The sequence below is a fragment of the Gadus morhua genome, chromosome 1 (genome assembly GCF_902167405.1).
Source record: "Gadus morhua chromosome 1, gadMor3.0, whole genome shotgun sequence".
Classification (NCBI taxonomy): Eukaryota; Metazoa; Chordata; class Actinopteri; order Gadiformes; family Gadidae; genus Gadus; species Gadus morhua.
In genome coordinates, this window is record NC_044048.1 from 27,460,416 (window position 1) to 27,481,099 (window position 20,684).

General features: G+C 42.8%; 1 protein-coding gene across 5 annotated transcripts in view; it reads left to right on the forward strand.

Moving 5' to 3' along the window:
• The window catches only part of LOC115541819 (voltage-gated potassium channel subunit beta-2), a 34,674-nt gene extending 14,197 nt beyond the window's left edge, over window positions 1–20,477 (forward strand). For 3 of the 5 annotated variants that reach the window (XM_030353722.1, XM_030353696.1, XM_030353713.1), the window contains 13 exons: window positions 6,217–6,260; window positions 6,569–6,606; window positions 6,766–6,845; window positions 8,538–8,582; window positions 8,941–8,985; window positions 9,151–9,194; window positions 9,396–9,482; window positions 11,955–12,040; window positions 12,916–13,036; window positions 13,465–13,559; window positions 14,493–14,613; window positions 17,878–17,966; window positions 18,819–20,477. In XM_030353722.1, coding sequence (XP_030209582.1) covers window positions 6,217–6,260; window positions 6,569–6,606; window positions 6,766–6,845; window positions 8,538–8,582; window positions 8,941–8,985; window positions 9,151–9,194; window positions 9,396–9,482; window positions 11,955–12,040; window positions 12,916–13,036; window positions 13,465–13,559; window positions 14,493–14,613; window positions 17,878–17,966; window positions 18,819–18,908 — 985 coding nt within the window. In that variant the 3' untranslated portion in view covers window positions 18,909–20,477. Of the gene's footprint in view, window positions 1–6,216; window positions 6,261–6,568; window positions 6,607–6,765; window positions 6,846–8,537; window positions 8,583–8,940; window positions 8,986–9,150; window positions 9,195–9,395; window positions 9,483–10,686; window positions 10,732–11,954; window positions 12,041–12,915; window positions 13,037–13,464; window positions 13,560–14,492; window positions 14,614–17,877; window positions 17,967–18,818 lie in introns of all 5 variants that reach the window. The other 2 variants (XM_030353688.1, XM_030353706.1) reach the window with 1 other exon arrangement.
• Window positions 20,478–20,684: the final 207 nt, after the last annotated feature.

The following is a 20,684-nucleotide window of genomic DNA, read 5'->3' on the forward strand; positions in this document are numbered from 1 at the left end:
ACGCCGCACAAAGAGGACTGCAGGCAGCATATAGCCGGCTAGGCGAAGCTCAGCAGACGCATGTTAAATCAAACGTCAACACGATGTTTATGTTCCACCGTCAGCTGTCTGACATTTCCCTTTGCTTTTCCGGATTACACTCTCGAACATAAATAAACATAGTCCTTTATAGGAAACCCAAAACCCGTTTCATCTTGCATTTGTACAATGCCACCCATGTGGGCGAGTGTGATCTAAGCAGGGAGCGACCGAACAGGCTACCTGTACTTTTAACTGAATGTGGAGTGTGTCAACCATCTCCCCCACCCCACTCTGGGCCTACGTTTAGAATAACACTGGCTCCGCGTTCGAAAATAATGTGCTCCTTTGACGATAACCCATAAAGGCGCTCAATTGATAACCCTTAATCCAAATCCCTCAAACACTAGTTTGAGGGATTAATTTTAGACGTAAAGTAGCTTTTCAAAACCCTCTCGAGTCATATCTGGTGCCTAACCGTCTCTGCCCAACTCACCTCAGGCCTGCCTTCATGGCCTGGTATGTGTAAAGGATTTAATAATGAATGATGACGGAAATACAATTTCCCAAAATACTATAGGACTAAAAAGAAAAGAAAATTTGCAGAAAATATTTCTGAATTTACATTGCAGACTAATCAATTAGTTGATTGATTAGACCCTAATTGATTAAACCCTGCTGTACACTGTCGTGCACAGTCTGGTCGGTCGACCAGCGGACGCAGTGACGTGAATCTTAAAACCCCTGTCTGTCCAGGGTCCATCATGGGGCCTGGTGGATGTGTGAAGGACTGTACACAGAGGAAGTGATGTATGACTGCGGTGCGGGGCGCCCCGGTGGCTCACCAGGTAGAGCCCGTACCATTTAGGCTTAGTCCTTATCGCAGAGATTCCTGCCTGCGTTCCTTTGCTGCATGTCCTCCCATAGCTGCCATACCTTTCTGTCTATCTCATTGTATAAAAAAGGTGGCGGTGTCTTCATAATGTATCATTTGATATAAGCCTACTGTATGTTTTGAATATTTCTTTATTTAGGAGGAACAGCACTTTTTAATTAGCAACATACTGGTCTTAATTGGAAGTAAAAATATGTTTGAGTATTCCCTCAAACTGAAGGAATCCTTGGGCCTTTCTCGAATTCAGATGGGATAACTTGTTTCAATAAATCTCAGACGTTCATTTTCAATCTCTGTAATGGAATGCTAGAAATGTTGCTTAAGAAGAGGTTGGCTAATGAACCATACAAAATTGGAACATTTTACATTTTTTGATTCAGGCGGCCACTGGAGTGAGTCTGCAGCGCGTGTTTTATACTCAGTATCGCAATCAAATCATGATTCAGATGAGTGCGCAACCGGAATTTGCAGAAGGTTCAGCTATTTTAATGTCATTGAGTATCACTATTCATTAAGGACCAAGCTGCATGCTCAACTGAATCGCCCTGACGACTCGGCCTATAATGACATTGAGCAACACCATTATTCTATAAGCTGCACGCTCAACTAAAACGCAACCATGTTATGCAAATACATCATGATATAACGTGTTCTCATGTTGCTGCCAGCTGTGTTCCGGGGGCATGATTCGCAGCATCAATCGCTCCATTAGGCAGGGCTGCTCTGAAGGCCAAGGGCTTCCTTGGCCTGACTGTCAATGCATATGATATCATTTAAGAAAGTTTAGAAAGTGATCTGGCTGAAATTACTTTGGTTTATATAGTGTCTATCCAACTTTTATTTTGATATCCCAATCTGTATGGTTTGTACTTCATTCAGAACCCCATTCTACCAACTGTTTATTTTTTTGGACGCAACCAACGCACAGACGTCTCGCGGCCATTTTAAATGTCAGCTCCTGGTTAACATTTCCTAGCGACTTGTCGTTCTTCCAGCTACCTTGCGACTGGCCTTTGTTTCCCAGCCACGGAAGCCTCCGGAAGTTCCTTACAAGGGAAGCCATCAGAAAAGTCAGACAGCAGCTGGGCTTTCCCACATGGCTGTGTTCTGACGCAGCGGGATTTGTCTGAGAATTCAAGCGTTACAAATATTTGTTTGGGAAATGCCATTTCACTTGGATTTGTTGTGTGTGTGTGTGTGTGTGTGTGTGTGTGTGTGTGTGTGTGTGTGTGTGTGTGTGTGTGTGTGTGTGTGTGTGTGTGTGTGTGTGTGTGTGTGTGTGTGTGTGTGTGTGTGTGTTCACAAAGCAGTTGGGCATGCCTAATATATGTTTGCCCATTATTTGTCAAATGCACATGCATTTGCGTGCATCAGTGTGCATTATTATTAGTATGTGGAGGACTGAAGTTTATATATGCACTCCTGCATGCATACTCTATAACTTTATGATGTGTGTGTGTGTGTGTGTGTGTGTGTGTGTGTGTGTGTGTGTGTGTGTGTGTGTGTGTGTGTGTGTGTGTGTGTGTGTGTGTGTGTGTGTGTGTGTGTGAGAGAGAGAGAGAGAGAGAGAGAGAGAGAGAGAGAGAGAGAGAGAGAGAGAGAGAGAGAGAGAGAGAGAGAGAGAGAGAGAGAGAGAGAGAGAGAGAGAGAGAGAGAGAGAGAGAGAGAGAGAGAGAGAGAGAGAGAGAGAGAGAGAGAGAGAGGCAGTCCTTGCAAGTAGGGGTGCACGGTATAAACAGTATAGAAAGTACACCGGTGTGAAATTGTGCTACGGTATTCAATTCGACGCAACGTTACTTTTCCCAGGGACAGATTTGACAGCGACACTGCCTTCTCAGGCACGCTTGCTGCGCGCCTGCATGCTTGCGCAATAGTCCCTTCACAAGCTCTCATTCCACACCGTATGAGACAGACGCTGGTAGCTCGAAGCTGTCTCTGCATCTCAGACATCGTTTCCGCAGGCATTTTCCAAAGCCAGTCCTCACAAAAAAAAAGGCAGCGGTGGAACGAGATAACGAACGCCATCACTGTTTACCTGTGTAAGGACATGGTTCCCTTTCAAAATGTCAAAGGGCTTTAAAGAGGTCTGCGAGCAAGGTCTGCGAGCAAGTGGAGAAAGAAATACATACTATTAAACATTAATGTTTTCGGAGATGGAAGTAACTTGAGAAAATATTTAGCATTTTTTTTAACCAGTAGGGAGCAAAAAGGCATTTATCGAAATTTTAGATACAATTAACATAACGTGATATAATACCGTTACCGTCTATGCCTCCAATCAAGCCGTGATATACATTTTAGTCCATACCGTACAGCCCTACTTGCAAGTGCTTTAAGAGGGATGTTTTAAGTCGAGATAGTAGAAACAATATTTTTCATGCATAATAACAATACATTTTCCCAGTAAAATTGCCTCTGACTGTCTAGAATCTGCATGTTGTGTGATCCGAATGGCCAGTGTTGCTGACACATGTCTAAATCTTCATGTTCATGGCAGATTACTCAATACTAAAGTTCACAAGTGCACTAATATCATCTACACATGGAGCTTGTTGCCCTTAGATATAACAACAGCACAGACTTTTCTTTAAGTTTTTTACAGATGGATGTGGCACAATCAATTCCCAGTCAAAGAAAGCTAATTTATTAAGTTGAAAGTACCAGAATGTACAATGTTGAAGAACTACTACGGGGCAGTGCTTCTCATAGACATTTTCTTCTTCAACATTTTGTTGAGTTTGGCCTACGTGTGTGTGTGTGTGTGTGTGTGTGTGTGTGTGTGTGTGTGTGTGTGTGTGTGTGTGTGTGTGTGTGTGTGTGTGTGTGTGTGTGTGTGTGTGTGTGTGTGTGTGTGTGTGTGTGTGTGTGTGCACGTGAGCCTTGTGTGGATGTTTGTACCCGTAGACTGTGTGATGTTTAAGAACACATTTCACACTGTGTCTATTTTTAAATGAAATGAATGTCATTCGCTTCTTGTTGATGTTTAAGTGCCTGGATCTACTCATCACTACTTAGAGAATGTGGCACGTTTATAAACCAAACAAAAAGGTTCTCTGCGGCTGGCTTCAATCTCCTGTCACAGCGCACGTTCTTGGTCCGAACTTCACAAAGAAAAGGTGTGAAGGTCATGTTACAGACACTCGCACACACGCAGTGAACACAGTCGGTCGTCACTTTCACAGGACTGATTGCGTATCCTTTTGGTGGTTGCCAAAGTGTTTGTGTGTGTGTGTTCATGGTTGCACATTGTTATATAAATTAGTAAAAGGCCTACTAATGCTACTGTATAAATACAAAAATAAATGCTAGTATATATTATTTAATGTATAAACTGATATATTAATACGAATGGTATTGCAAAAATAAATGCACATGCTATTATATATTGTATATACTTATACATTAATACAAATGGTATTACAAGGAAAAATGCCCATGCTTGTATGCATGGTATATTGTATGCTAATAAGTGGTGATACAATGTGGAGTAGAAGTGATACAGCCAGCTGTCAATCAACATTGCCAGTGTGTTAGAAAAAAAAGACGCGTGTGTGTTTGTGTGTGGGTTTTAGACTCACATTATCAACACCTCTTCAGGAGCCTGTTTCAGACACAAACCACTCCAGAGATAGCTTGGGGCCATTGGCCAACTATTATAGTTACACACTTTATTAAATCATAAAGAATATTTCGAAAGATAGCTGTGAAATGTTGCTTGTTGCTGGAATATCGCGTTAAAGTTTTGCTCGTTGACTTGTCAGCATTACCTGATCGAGAAGCTAGTTTTTGGGATTATTCTTAAAAATTTCATAAAATATTTTTTTTGTAGTTTCCCTTCTTTTTCCCTATTCCAGCTGTTCGTGTTTGGGGTGTGAGTGTGGTTAATTTATTTATTTATTTTTATCTTTTATTGGGTGATTCATTTTGTGTGATCATTTTTCGAGCACACAACCTTCAAGTCACTCAGCATTCATACTCACACACACACACACACACACACACAAAAACACAAACACACGCAGAAGCACCACAAAGGCTGTCCTAGAATGTTCCATGCGCTCTTCCTCCAGCTGATGGTTGAAGTCAGCCAGCGTGTTTTTTCTTCTTCAATCCGTTCAAGGAACCTCACAGTGTCTTTTGTGTTCTCGTGGCTTCACCCAACCCAAGGTACTTTTATTACACATCCTTGAAGGCCACTGGGTACATCTAGCTTTTGAATGTTTGAATGCATTCAAGCTGAAGCATTTCAGCTGAAAAGAGAGAGAGTGAGAGTGGGAGTGCTGGTACAATGGCATGTAATTAACTTTCAGGATTGGGAGATCTAGGTGTTGTGGTCCAGTGAGCTGTGAATAGAGACACGCTTCTGTCGGACTCAGGGTCGGACATGTTTGGGGTTCACTGGTGTTGGTCTACATTGTGCGAGCCAAAGAAAAGAAAGTGAAAGAATTGGATTTGTGTATCCATAGCAATTGGACTTTGTAGTGTAATTCGAAAAAAACGAATATGATATTGTTTACTTATACTGGACATTATCAGGAAACTTGAAGAAGAATGAATAATCAAATTATTATTATTATACAGAAGTATCCTCATTCTTTCACTCTTTATGCCACCTTTACTGATTGTCACCTTATTTTTGCTTGCTATAATAGCCATCACACTTAAAGGTGCTGTAGGTTAGATTTAGGAGTTCGGACACCATTGCAGTGTTTTGAGGTAAATGAGGGAAATAAAAATATGGTTTACTGAATGAAGTTCGGCATACCTTGGCACATTGCTGAATACAAAATAATATCTGCAGGTGTTGGGTTGTAATTTATGCTCCTTTTTAAACATATAAAGAAGAGAAGAGAGAAATACTGGCTAGCTAATTAACTACAAAAAAGATGTTAAATTCAACATATCGCTATCAGAGAAAATAGACACTAAAACATAAACAACATTAACAACACAAACACATGTTGCATAAGTATGCCTTCGGAAAAGTCACTGAAATGATACCCCTTTTCCAACCTTTAACAGCGGTTAACATCCAATTTAGTACTGAGAAAGCATTCAATAATTTTTTTAACAAATCGGGACAGTTAGGAAGTTGATCGGTTGCCAGTAATTGTCATGCTATTTCCCTTGAAACCAAGTTCACTCCTTCTTTAGTACCTACAGTACTACCTCCAACTATACTCTATATTCGTTTTGAGTTTGGATTATTCTCACTTTCACAAATGCTTTGTAAAAAAAAGATAATGATACATGTAGAGTTTGGATGTGTTAACTGAAGAGTGTAATATATTTCTTTCTTGCAGAAATCTTGGGAAATCTGGATTACGGGTCTCCTGTCTTGGATTAGGTGAGCTCTCTATCTCTCTCTCTCTCTCTGTCTCCCTTTTTCTCTCTCTCTCTGTCTCTCTCTCTCTCTCTCTCCCTTTCTCTCTCTCTCTCTCTCTCTCTCTCTCTCTCTCTCCCTTTCTCTCTCTCTCTCTCTCTCTCTCTCTCTCTCTCTCCCTCTCTCTCTCTCTCTCTCTCTCTCTCTCTCTCTCTCTCTCTCTCTCTCTCTCTCTCTCTCTCTCTCTCTCTCTCTCTCTCTCTCTCTCTCTCTCTCTAACCACTTTCTTCTTCTCTGTCTCTGTAACCACTTTCTTCTTCTCTTTGTTGCAGGGACGTGGGTGACATTTGGGGGCCAGATATCAGATGAGGTAGGATAAAAAATGAGTAATTTAATCACAATTCTCATATGGAAAGCCGGTTAGAGAAACATGAATTTTACCGAACATTATAAAGAGTCTCACATTTCCTCATACGACATGTGGTAAGAGTCAGATGAAAAATGAATTAGGTTGTTTTTGTCTCACAAGATGGCGGAGGAGCTGCTGACGCTGGCCTATGACAACGGCATCAACCTGTTCGACACCGCAGAGGTTTACGCTGCCGGGAAGTGAGTTTCGCACCGGCAACCCATCATACACCCCGGACAGGAAAACACAGGATACATATACAGGAAACACACATGCATACACACACAGAAACACACATATTCACGCAGACACATGACTCTCAGACACACCCGCATAAACACACACACTCACAGACACGCATGTACACACGCAGGTGTGCACACACGCACACCCACTCACACACACAGAGTTATGGATGTATGCTAATAAACAGGGGCCGGTTGCACCAACTGGGCGTAACTAAGACTGGTCGTAACTGCTAAGTAGGTCTTAGTTACGACCTGGCGTTAGAATGGAACTAACGCCGGTTGCACCAACGGGACTTATGCCTGGTCTTAACTACGCCCGGTCTTAGCCATGCGCGGCCATGTGAATGTTCCATGGTATGCGCATATCACCGCGTTGCTAGGATATCTCGTGACAACAGCTGTTTACTATTTTACTTGACATGCTGTTGGACACCGAAATAAATAATTCATTCGTTCACTCATTGTCATTCATCAATTGTGTTAATGCCTAACAATAAAACACTGCAAACGAATATAATTAAAATATGTATTTGTATTGTCTGGTTTACGACGAGCAGGCATTTAGACGGGAATGGTTCTGTAGGAGAGATTTGTTTAATGTGTCGGCCTATATAAAACATATAAACATAGTTAAAACAACATTCACAACTGATTATAAATTGAGAACGGACTAATCGACCAGCGATATCTTCCCGACAGGCAGTCGATCTGTGAACACTGATCATATCGGCGGCTGTGCTTTGAAATGCAGTTTAGCGAAGCGTTGCAAGGATGGTGGTAAAGCTGCATTGGATTGGATGTAATTGCTATAGAAACAGCCTGGAATTTCAACTCTACGCCTGCCCCTGACCAGGCGTAGGATTTACGCCTGGTCTTAGTGAAAAGAACGCTAAGCCCAGTTGGTGCAACCGGCGTAACGGTTAGGTTGGACTTAGAACGCCAAGTTACGACCAGGCGTAGTTACGACCAGGGTTACGCCCAGTTAGTGCAACTGGCCCCAGAAGGATAGACGTAGACCGACACACGCGTGGATAGGTTGATAGAGGGGAGGAGAGGTGGATGGTGATAGACGTGTTTGGCATTCTAAATCAGATCATTGTCCATCTCCCAGGACTCTGACAGAACTTTTGGGGTTAATGCATGTAACAGCAATGTTGCTATAATGGGCTTTAAGGACCCAATCCTTAACATAGGGCATTAAACCATTGAAAGACCTTCCAATCGTGGGTACACAATTTACAAAGCAGCACAGGAAATCGTTGAGGGGAATTTGCAGCAGTCGGCTCAATTTAAACTCTGGGGAAATCGTAATTATCCAGTTGAGGCAAATACAATTGTTAGTGAAATCTATGAAGGTGTGTGTGTGTGTGTGTGGGTGCATGTGTGTGTGTGTGGGGGGGTCTGTGTGTGTGTGTGTGTGTGTGTGTGTGTGTGTGTGTGTGTGTGTGTGTGTGTGTGTGTGTGTGTGTGTGTGTGTGTGTGTGTGTGTGTGTGTGTGTGTGTGTGTGTGTGAGAGACAGGATTTATGAGCAGAAGAACAAAAATGACCAAACAACCAACCTATAAAGTGATTATAACCATATCACCGTACACACAGACACACACACACAAATCTGGCCAATAATTTAAATCTCTCTTTCACAGGGCTGAGCTTGTCTTGGGAAGGATTATCAAAAAGAAGGGATGGAGGTAGGGTGATCAGCCTCATTCATACATAGAGAATATGGAATCCCTTTTCACTCATCATGGGATGTTTATTCATTGTAACAGGAGACATTTTGTACTAATGCCATTCATTCATTGACCTGTTTTGGATGAATGATAAGAGGATAATCATTAACCTTATCAATGGTGTAGAATCCGAAGAGGAGCATCTGGTGAATTAATGTGCACCTGAAGTATGAATGTTCACCTGCTGTCCCGTATAAATATGAACATTTGGAACAGTGATCAAAAAAATAATGACATAGCAGTCTGCATGATAAGATAACCTTTACTACCTAACAAAAGGTATGAAAACGACTTTGAACTTTGTTTTCACACACAGGCGCTCCAGTTTAGTCATCACAACCAAGATTTTCTGGGGTGGAAAGTATGTACTCTGTTCTGTTTTAATTTTTATTTTTTTTCTTGAAATTTGTTACTGTCAGGCAGTTTGGTATAGCTTCATGCTAACAGAAGTTATGGTAATTTCTCTCATTGTTTTGTATTCAAAGCCAGTTAAAATGAGTTTCTTTCTTTCTGACTGTTTTCACAGGGCGGAAACAGAAAGAGGCTTGTCTAGGAAACACATCATTGAAGGTGAAAAGTTTTCAGATGTGTTTTGTTTCCCCCAGTTTAACTAGAAGCCGAAGGAAATCATTCTAATGCAACAAGAAATCTAATAGTCATTGTATTTCGTTTGGTGGCGTGTAACAGGACACCCTGAAATTGATGGCAAACGGCCAGCAATGGCAAGGCAACACTGAGTAATATGATCGTTGTTTTCCTTCCATAACGTAGGTCTGAGGGCGTCCCTAGAAAGACTTCAGCTGGAGTATGTGGACGTGGTCTTTGCCAACCGGCCGGATCCCAACACACCAATGGAAGGTAGGGTCATGTATGTTAACAGATGCATTTGACGCAACCAGCCTCAGACGTCCAGATATCTCTTTATACGGCAGAGATCCAGGGCCAGAAAGAGCTCTCCACCCGGTGGTTGGTGGTGTTTACAACTTGTTTACGGCACAGATGCCATGCGCCCCAGCAACTCCTATCTACAACTTATAACAAGATGTTATGTGTCAATGTGCAAGCATTATGACACCCAAGGCCGGGAATACTTATTCCATGGGATCCAATGCATGGGTGTGGGGGGGGTGGTAGAATTCCCTCTACTGGCCTGCCGAAGTTGGTTGGGGTGCAGTCAACCTGACCGATGCGCGACCTTGACAAATTGAACTGTTGAAGTCTTTGTTCTGGGACTGCCGACCCTCAAAGTTATTCCCCTGAAAACACCATCAGAGCGGAGCCCTGAAGCCCTAGTACAATGTAGGACAACAGGTTTGTTGGTATTTTGCCTAGTTTTCACCGAGCACCGTGTGGTTCGGTGTGGTGCGGCGGGGCCCGGGACAGCTCAGTTACGCTAAATCTGGCTCGCGTTTCCACGGCCTACAGTACCCTTATGGTAGGGCGGGTTTTAAGCCGGATGGCGATAGCCGCGGCAGCTACGTAAGCATTGTGACATCATAGCAGCACGACACAGTGTAGCCTGCTAATAAATTCAATTAAAAAGAAGAACGCGACACTTGAAAAGAAGAGCGTATCAATGGAGGTCTTCCAAGAAGGACGGTGAACTTTGGCGCAACATTTTCTACGGCTTCCGCTGTGGCCAGAAATACCTTGCGGGTACTGTGTTTGTTTGTTTTTATCCCCCTGTCTCACGTAAGTGACGATTCTGTTGACCAATCAACGGACAGCGTGTATAGCTCCACCTTTATAGCACCCTTTCAGACCCCTTGGTACCCAAACGGAGGAGTACCAAAAATTGGGACCCTACCCAACTTTTAGCAGTAGAAACGCCAATATAAGCGGACCAAGCTGCACCGTACTGAACCGCACTGCAGGAACGAGGCATATGTTGGAAGTCCATCAAGGTGGCTGTCTGCTTGGTAAAGTTCAAGCCCACCAGCCACCTGTTGCTCACTTGTGACCTGACAAAGGCAAAGGTAACCCCAAGGTGAACTATGAACCCCAGGGTCACCCACCAATTCCCCAATCTCACTTTATTTTTCTTTCCTTTTGTTTCGTCCAGGAGATCCATTTCACACACCTAGGTCCAGAAAGTTCGTCATAGAAGGTACTTGGTACCCTCAGCCACCCCCCTATGAGGAAGCATTTTATGGCAGACGTTTAGGAGTAGACTCTCCCTCCTCTCCTTTGTTCATCCCTCTATGGATCCCATAAAATGCTGGAATGAGCCCCCTCCCTCCCCCAATAGTAACATTGGTGCCGCTCCATCAAGGGATTTATTTATTGTGTCGATAAATTGACGGTAATGTACACCCCTCCCCCCCAGACTGCAGCCCGCCCAGTTTACAACCGTTTGATCCTACCCCGATCTTATCGTCCCACTGCAATTAATAATATTGAATATGCCGTTTTGAGAGGAGTATGTTCATATTGTCTCACTCAACACCATATCCGATGCTCGTTGATACCATCTGCATCAGTCGGTCCCTGGTCATTTGTTCCAACAACCCAACGCTCCCCTCATAGGGAGCGATACGAATCATCCTGCATGTTCTCCAAGAACAGCATGTTTTCGTAATGAAACATCTTCTCTGGGGCGATGATTTTGAAGATAAAAAAACATAATAAAGGAAGAACTTATTCTCCTCTATTCTGCTGTCCTTGGTTATTAAAGCAGGTCTTGACGACATGTTTTCACAGACAGAGCAATCCTATTCTTCGTATTCTTTGTCTTTAGACGAACAAGAACTTTATTATAGAGCATTATAGAGTAGCTTGCAGGTAAGCCACTCAAATATGTTTTACTGGAATTAACACTGGACTTGTTTTTGTAGCGAACAGTCTGAAGAAATATTTTTTAACTATTTTCTTAAAAGAATAGTATTGCTTTTTATTCAATTTGCTACATAGCCATCCCAAATTGGTTAGCCAGGAATGCAACCTGCAAGATGCTTTTCAACCCTGACAAACTGACAGGGATGTGGATACCTTGTGTGATGACCTCTACCTTCTCATGCATAACTGTGTGTTACACCCCATGAACGTAACTAACTTGTGAGGAGGCAGACCTAAGATTCAGATGAGAATCTGTTTTTCATGTTCTTCAGTCTTCCTGCCTGTTGATCCCATTGACATTTCTTTCCCTGCTTTGAACAGTTCTCTTTCATTCTGCCTTTCTTTATTTCTTTCTGTATCTCTTTTTTCTCTCTCAGTCCTAAATGTGTTAGCTGGGATTTTCATCCACCAACAAACTGGATGTGTCCTGTATTATAAACAAGGTATCCGACCAATAGCTGATTCTCTTTGTGTGTAATCTGTTGTGATTGGCAGAGACGGTGAGGGCCATGACCCATGTGATCAACCAGGGGATGGCGATGTACTGGGGCACGTCGCGCTGGAGCGCAATGGAGATCATGGTGAGAATATCAAAATAGAATTAGAAAATGCATTTCCTGCAGAAAATGTGGTGAGTGCTGTAATGCAAAGTGAGGTCGAAAATATGTTTTAATTAAGCCACATAGTTTAAAACGTTTTTGTTTTTTTTGAATGGCTTAAATCAAGTGAAAAGATCTGAACAAAGTCTAAATGGAGTAAACAATTTTGACTTAGCCACTATTTAAAAAATCTCTAGCTTCAATTGAAGACCAACTGAAAGTATACAAAGCGGGTATGAAATTAAACTGTTGATTCTGAAAAAACGTATAAATGATATTGAAAATCGGTTTGATAAATATATTTGAAGACCAAAGTGTGTCGGTTATTCAACTGTTTTGGTTAAGGTTAATGGTTCAAAATTGACAAAGTTACTAAGTCTAAAGTAGTAGAAGTGTCAGAGAATGGGTAAATCCCATTGAATTCCTTGGTAAAAAAAAATATTTTAAAAGAATATCTTAAAAAGATTACAATATGTAAAACTAATTTGAATGGTAGTGCGCGATTCCAAACTATTCTCTAGGTGAACAATTGTGGAAGGGGTAGGGTCCCAAAACTCTATTGTACAATAAGGAAAGAAAGGTGAGTGCTGCTTGCAGCACTCACCTAATAATAAAACACCACTTTGTGGCGAAGGGTGGTTGATGTTGTTCATCTTTAGAAGACAGCAAATTATTGTGTCATTATGATTAATGACACTATTTTAACCTTTGTCTGTTTTTCTGTGTTTGTTCATTGCAAAAAACGCTTTGCAACCCTGTGTGTGTGTGTGTGTGTGTGTGTGTGTGTGTGTGTGTGTGTGTGTGTGTGTGTGTGTGTGTGTGTGTGTGTGTGTGTGTGTGTGTGTGTGTGTTTTCAGGAGGCGTACTCTGTGGCGCGGCAGTTCAACCTGATCCCGCCCATCTGTGAGCAGGCTGAGTACCACATGTTCCAGAGGGAGAAGGTGGAGGTGCAGCTGCCAGAGCTCTATCACAAGATAGGTGAGAGGCCCGAGCAAGGACCCACAGCCGTAGAACAAGGCATAGTGATGTTATCAAGACACATGTTTATTTAATGTAGAGAGCTTGATACCCTTTCAAAACATCTGGGTACACTCTACTCTGAAACTATATAATGTAGCGTAATATTAATTATGGATCAAATTGAAAGAAAGTCATGTATATTTATATATAAATAAATCTGTGAGTGTGTGTTTTATGTTATATTTCTTATTTATATTATTCATACGAGGCAGCACTATGTGTGTGTGTGTGTGTGTGTGTGTGTGTGTGTGTGTGTGTGTGTGTGTGTGCGTGTGTGTGTGTGTGTGTGTGTGTGTGTGTGTGTGTGTGTGTGTGTGTGTGTGTGTGTGTGTGTGTGTGTGTGTGCGTGTGTGTGTGTGTGTGTGTGTGTGTGTGTGTGTCTGCAGGGGTGGGAGCCATGACGTGGTCTCCCCTGGCATGTGGAATCATCTCTGGGAAGTACACCAGCGGTGTGCCCGCCTTCTCCCGGGCATCCCTCAAGGTACGCCCCCTCAACTCTGAGCAAATTGAATAACTCGTTATTATGATCAGCTGGCCAATCAGAAACTGATATTTATATTAACATTACCATCAATGCTTTTTGTTTCCATAGTTCTTCTAAATTATTCTCTTGCAATTGCAATTATTTGCAATACTATTGTTTTATTTAATTGTATTTATGTTGATCTAGGTTAGTCTTATGTTTTTTGATGTTTTCATCTACCGTGACTATGGGAGAACATTCCCACTATTTGTGTGACTGCCTTTCAATTATTATGCTTATTATTTTTTTTATTAAATTTAATACAAATAGAGATCAGAGCTCATGCAAACACAAAGATAGATTTATTACTGCAAGCTAAATATTCCAACTCACACGATTATGTTTGTCCATCTAAGATAGATAGCATCTCTTAATTTGATGACTCAGTCAGCTGTGGCATTTAACAGTGCACAGTTTTTCTGATAAAACACATTGTGATGACTCATCCTTTCAGAGAAAGGACATCAAAAGTTGACTCATCATTTCAGAGAAAGGACATCAAGAAATTGGTCTTTTGAAATCTAAGTGGATGATCATTTCACTCGACTGGTTAGGAGTGCTGTCACTAGACATCTTTAACAGTTTGCTGAACAGTTGTTATCTTTAGTTATTTGGTTTGTTGTAGTCTCAAAGAGTTCAACTAAACTCTGTACTAAAAGTGAAAATGTGAAAGATTAATTTATACATCTATGATTTTTCTTTTTAATAAAATGACCTTGATACATCTGTAGAACATGCCGATAGCTACAGAAACCCCAAAATCCCCTAAACACACAATACAGTTAGGAATAACCACCGGTGAAATATAGAATAATATGCATATATATATACAGTACATACACACAACGATGTAAAATCTAAACATTGTTGTACTCTATACTGTGTTGCCAGGGTTACCAGTGGATGAAGGACAAGATTCTGAGTGAAGAGGGCCGTCGGCAGCAGGGCAAGCTGAAGGAACTGCTGGCCATCGCTGAGCGCCTGGGATGTACCCTTCCCCAGCTCGCTATCGGTACTGCAACTATACTAATATACACCCTCCCCCAGCTCGCTATCGGTACTGCAACTATACTAATATACACCCTCCCCCAGCTCGCTATCGGTACTACAACTATACTAATATACACCCTCCCCCAGCTCGCTATCGGTACTGCAACTATACTAATATACACCCTCCCCCAGCTCGCTATCGGTACTGCAACTATACTAATATACACCCTCCCCCAGCTCGCTATCGGTACTACAACTATACTAATATACACCCTCCCCCAGCTCACTATCGGTACTGCAACTATACTAATATACACCCTCCCCCAGCTCGCTATCGGTACTGCAACTATACTAATATACACCCTCCCCCAGCTCGCTATCGGTACTACAACTATACTAATATACACCCTCCCCCAGCTCGCTATCGGTACTGCAACTATACTAATATACACCCTCCCCCAGCTCGCTATCGGTACTGCAACTATACTAATATACACCCTCCCCCAGCTCGCTATCGGTACTACAACTATACTAATATACACCCTCCCCCAGCTCGCTATCGGTACTGCAACTATACTAATATACACCCTCCCCCAGCTCGCTATCGGTACTGCAACTATACTAATATACACCCTCCCCCAGCTCGCTATCGGTACTACAACTATACTAATATACACCCTCCCCCAGCTCGCTATCGGTACTACAACTATACTAATATACACCCTCCCCCAGCTCGCTATCGGTACTACAACTATACTAATATACACCCTCCCCCAGCTCGCTATCGGTACTGCAACTATACTAATATACACCCTCCCCCAGCTCGCTATCGGTACTACAACTATACTAATATACACCCTCCCCCAGCTCGCTATCGGTACTGCAACTATACTAATATACACCCTCCCCCAGCTCGCTATCGGTACTACAACTATACTAATATACACCCTCCCCCAGCTCGCTATCGGTACTGAAACTATACTAATATACACCCTCCCCCAGCTCGCTATCGGTACTACAACTATACTAATATACACCCTCCCCCAGCTCGCTATCGGTACTACAACTATACTAATATACACCCTCCCCCAGCTCGCTATCGGTACTACAACTATACTAATATACACCCTCCCCCAGCTCGCTATCGGTACTGCAACTATACTAATATACACCCTCCCCCAGCTCGCTATCGGTACTACAACTATACTAATATACACCCTCCCCCAGCTCGCTATCGGTACTGCAACTATACTAATATACACCCTCCCCCAGCTCGCTATCGGTACTACAACTATACTAATATACACCCTCCCCAAGCTCGCTATCGGTACTGCAACTATACTAATATACACCCTCCCCCAGCTCGCTATCGGTACTGCAACTATACTAATATACACCCTCCCCCAGCTCGCTATCGGTACTACAACTATACTAATATACACCCTCCCCCAGCTCGCTATCGGTACTGAAACTATACTAATATACACCCTCCCCCAGCTCGCTATCGGTACTACAACTATACTAATATACACCCTCCCCCAGCTCGCTATCGGTACTACAACTATACTAATATACACCCTCCCCCAGCTCGCTATCGGTACTACAACTATACTAATATACACCCTCCCCCAGCTCGCTATCGGTACTGAAACTATACTAATATACACCCTCCCCCAGCTCGCTATCGGTACTACAACTATACTAATATACACCCTCCCCCAGCTCGCTATCGGTACTACAACTATACTAATATACACCCTCCCCCAGCTCGCTATCGGTACTACAACTATACTAATATACACCCTCCCCCAGCTCGCTATCGGTACTACAACTATACTAATATACACCCTCCCCCAGCTCGCTATCGGTACTACAACTATACTAATATACACTCAGTACTACTACACCCTCCCCCAGCCAGTTATCGGTACTACAACTATACTTATACGCTACACTCTAGGGCCCGACCGATTACGATTACGATTTAATCGGCCGATTAAAAACAAAACAAAAAAAAGCATATAAAACGTAGTTTTTGATACCTTAAATATACTTTAAACACTTTTGACGAATGTGAGTGTAATGTAAAATGTAAAATAAATAACTAACTCCCAATGTGCTGCGCTCGTGAGCAGTGACTAACACGTGCGTGCTGAGCAGTATGGTCTCACCGTTAGAGTCTACAGTATAACAAATTAACATGGCCTGGGACCTAAAGAAAAACAGGCACAACATGCTCAAACAACGCGTCTTGTGTACATTGGTGAGGTGAGCGCGCAGATGCCTGAGCGAGCGTGCTTTCATGTTGTACGGTAAAATTCAATCTCCTCTTTTTTACTCCAGCTAAAGTTGTTAGTTAGCAAGGCGAGTAGGAGCGCAATCTGCAGGATACGAAGCGCAATAACATTTAAATAAAATAAAATAAAAAAATAAATAAAAATCGGTTGTAATCGGCGTCTTTTTGGCAGATGTTGATTATTTTCAAAAAGGCTATAATCGGCCGATTAAATCGACAGGCCGATGAATCGGTCGGGCCCTACTACACTCAAAGTACTGCTAAACCCCCCCCCTCCCCGAGCTGGCTATCGTATCGGTACTTCAACTATTCTTTTACACACTAAACTACATCACATCATTACACATAAACTACATGTGCAGTACAATTACAATACAACACACTGTGCTCCAACTACACGGCACTACTCTACTATGGATAACTCTCTGTGGAGTTTGTCACGTCCAGCAGCCCAGATGGCCCAACCTCCGACATATGGTCTTCTCCCTCATGTGCTTCCCTCGCCTACCTCTCCCTCTCCCTCCCTCCCTCCCTCCCTCCCTCCCTCCCTCCCTCCAACATGTCCCCCCTCCCAAGTGGTGTCTCTCCTACCTCGCTTTACCCCTCTCCATCCCTTCGTCTCGCCTCAGGGTTCATGTTTCTCCCTCTTGCCCAACACACACAGCAATCAATGTAAACCGAAAACAACCCCAACCCCAACCCACATTCAGAGATTTGGAAACTGAATTGACTTTGATTTGGCTAACATTACAGATACACTATACCAGCGTCAGACACTGTCAGCGTCAGATGCTGCAGGTAAACCTGGTGGAAATATATTGCAGGGATTTCCAGAACAATCACTTGATTCAAATCAGATATCCAGGAATATGTTCTAGATCAGAAAAAAGGGTGCGTGTTTTGATAATACATACGTAACCTAAATGTCAGCCAGTCAGCGAGTGTAGTCCTTCTCTGAAGCTAGTCCTGCTCTGTGCCTTGTTCCTCTAGCCTGGTGCCTGAGGAACGATGGGGTCAGTTCTGTCCTTCTGGGGGCCTCCAGTGCTGACCAACTTCTGGAGAACATTGGAGCCATACAGGTAAACCACGGGCCGCCATGTTGGCTCTTGGTCTCTTCCACCACAGACACAATAACATAGTATAAACATAACAATAAAATGATGGGATTCAATGGTACAGACTGGCACCTTACATAACACAGGCCAGAACATTCCACCAAAGTAGTTAGAAAGGGAGGAGTGGGGGTATTCAGTCAACGGCACCGCTGTTTGCTACTCAATTCTACGCAATAGACTGTTAATTGTTTAGACCGCAGACCTTTGGGTTCGAACCCAGAACCCGGGTTCCCCTCTGCCGCTCTCCTACAAGAGAACTAAAGTTGTGGAACCATACAGGCCGGGATGGGGAACATCCCTCTGTGGCAGTAAAGCGCCAGCTGAACTAGCTGTCCAGGGTTTAAAAAAAAAACATGCAACAAACATCTGCCTCGTTATGTATTGACATGTGACTATTTTTTCATAGACGTAGGGAGTGCTATTTTAAGCCGGGGAGGGAACTCTCTTTCCCCCTGAGCGCTGGACCTCATCTGCTGAAGTTGCAGTGTGGGCATCATGTCTGGATGTTCCCTCTGTATCCAGTTGCCACTCTATACAAAAAGAGAACCACCTTTTATTGCATATAAATATCACCGATCTTGAAGAATCCTTGGGTTACTGAAATTAGATATTTCTATTGTGATGTATTCCCTAAAAACCTTAAAGAAAAGGAAGGTATGCTAGGTAGCACGGCGTATGACTCCCCAGCTGAAAAGTACTGTGGTCAATCCCCAATCTCCCAAGCTATGAGTAGGCATGCTTGAGCCCAATGTCACAGTCAAAATAAAACCCATAAAAATATTCTTAAGTTCCATGGTCTGTTTCTTACCTCAACAGATTCTTCCGAAGCTCACCTCGTCCATCGTGCACGATGTGGATGGTATTCTGGGGAACAAGCCCTACAGTAAAAAGGACTACAGGTCCTAGACCGGACCGACCCGATACCATCCAACCCCCCCCCCCCCCCCAACAGGGTCATAACGATGTAGGACCACCAAACGTAGGAGAACCGTCGGCTCAGCATCCAATATAGGCATAACATTTTATCATCGAGACACACACGCTACGCAACGTGTGTATTTCTGCTTCTGTGCTTCTTTTGATTTTTTCATATTTAACACAAGAGCTCTAGTCTAGAGTATGCGTTGGGCATTTCCAGTTAAAGCCAGATCCCCTGGCATAGAAAGGAAGAAAGAGTTGAATAATCAGGGAAAGCTGTGAAACACGTTCCCTGCATTTCCTCCGATTAACAATTCCTGAAGCACTTCAGAAATAACCACTTTCTTTCACATGGAAGGTTAGTGGTGCTCAGTAAGAAGGCAATATACAGGCAGCCAATATACATCCAAGTATAAACCCCTCTTTGCTAAATGTTTTATTGTGCAAATAACCCCAACATACAGGCCTACCATCCTTATTCTAGGTATTGTACTTCCAAAACAGGCTGTGGTGCTTTTGAGCTTCACATCAGGGCTGTTCCGTTTAACAATGCCAGCAACAGCGACGCACACTTCCTGTTACTGTATTTATACTTGCTTTACGCTAGTCATAAGATCAAACCTTGGCCTTTCTAGTTGCAATATCTGCCGGCCCCTGTATATTTACGGCGGTACATCTGCTTCTCCCAGCCCGCCACGGCCGGGCTAAAAGCCGTCACAGGCCACTTTACAAAGACGCTAGCCTCCGCTTCGCTAGCTCTTGTCGCTTCGAATAACAGCTATGGGGGAGGCTAAGTGCTTTTTTAACTTTTATATCCTTTTCTTTGTGAGACCGTTTCAACAAAGCGGAGCACTAGCGAACTGTTGCAACGTGTTACGGACAGGCGCAGTGAACGGGGTGGTAGACCAGTCTGAAGTAGACCAGCCCTTAAAGGCTTACACATTGGCCTGAGTAACAAAAAATATATAGACCAGGACTTGGAACCCGCTTCTTCTTTCTAAGTGTTGATCAACCCCTGTCACTTAAGATAAGATAGTATATTGATCCCAGTACGGGGAAATCTGGCACCCCCTAACAAAAGGATTTTGAAGTCCACCTTTTTGTCTTTTCATTAAAAATAAGTCAATTATTCAATATTCAATCATTTAAGCATGCATAGCAAATGCTGTCTCAACAGTGGGCTATTAGTACTGTCTCAGAATGTGTGTAGGGTGTGTACATGTGTTTAACCTTCGTTTCATATGGTGACATGAGGTCACATACAAATGCCAATGAAAGCACAATTAATCCCTTAATAGTCCACCACAAATACACGCCTGCTGACATGCGCATGGAATAACACACTCTGTTGAGTTTTCTGTATGGAGGAACTGCCAAGAGATGATTCACAAGACCTTCTCGAACTGTTGTGAGCGATAGAAGCAGTGAGGATCACGTAATGATAGAGATGATGATGTTGTGGCAGGACAGACAAGTCTTTTTGCCCATTGGAAATGTGGAAAAAATACAGTGGATTCATCTTCTCTTGACACGATGGTTACCTGCATTCTAGAAGAATTTTTTTTATTAAATACAGGTCGTTAACGGGAGACGGAGAATTGCATCTTTAGATATTTCCTTTGGATTTGTTGCCCTCTGCTGGTTGACCGCTGTATGAACCATATTTTTCATGGTGCGCTTGACTTAATTTTGTGTCTTTATATTCAGGTTTTTTTAAGGGGGTAAACTGATCATTATTTATTTTATTAAACAGAAAATATGCAG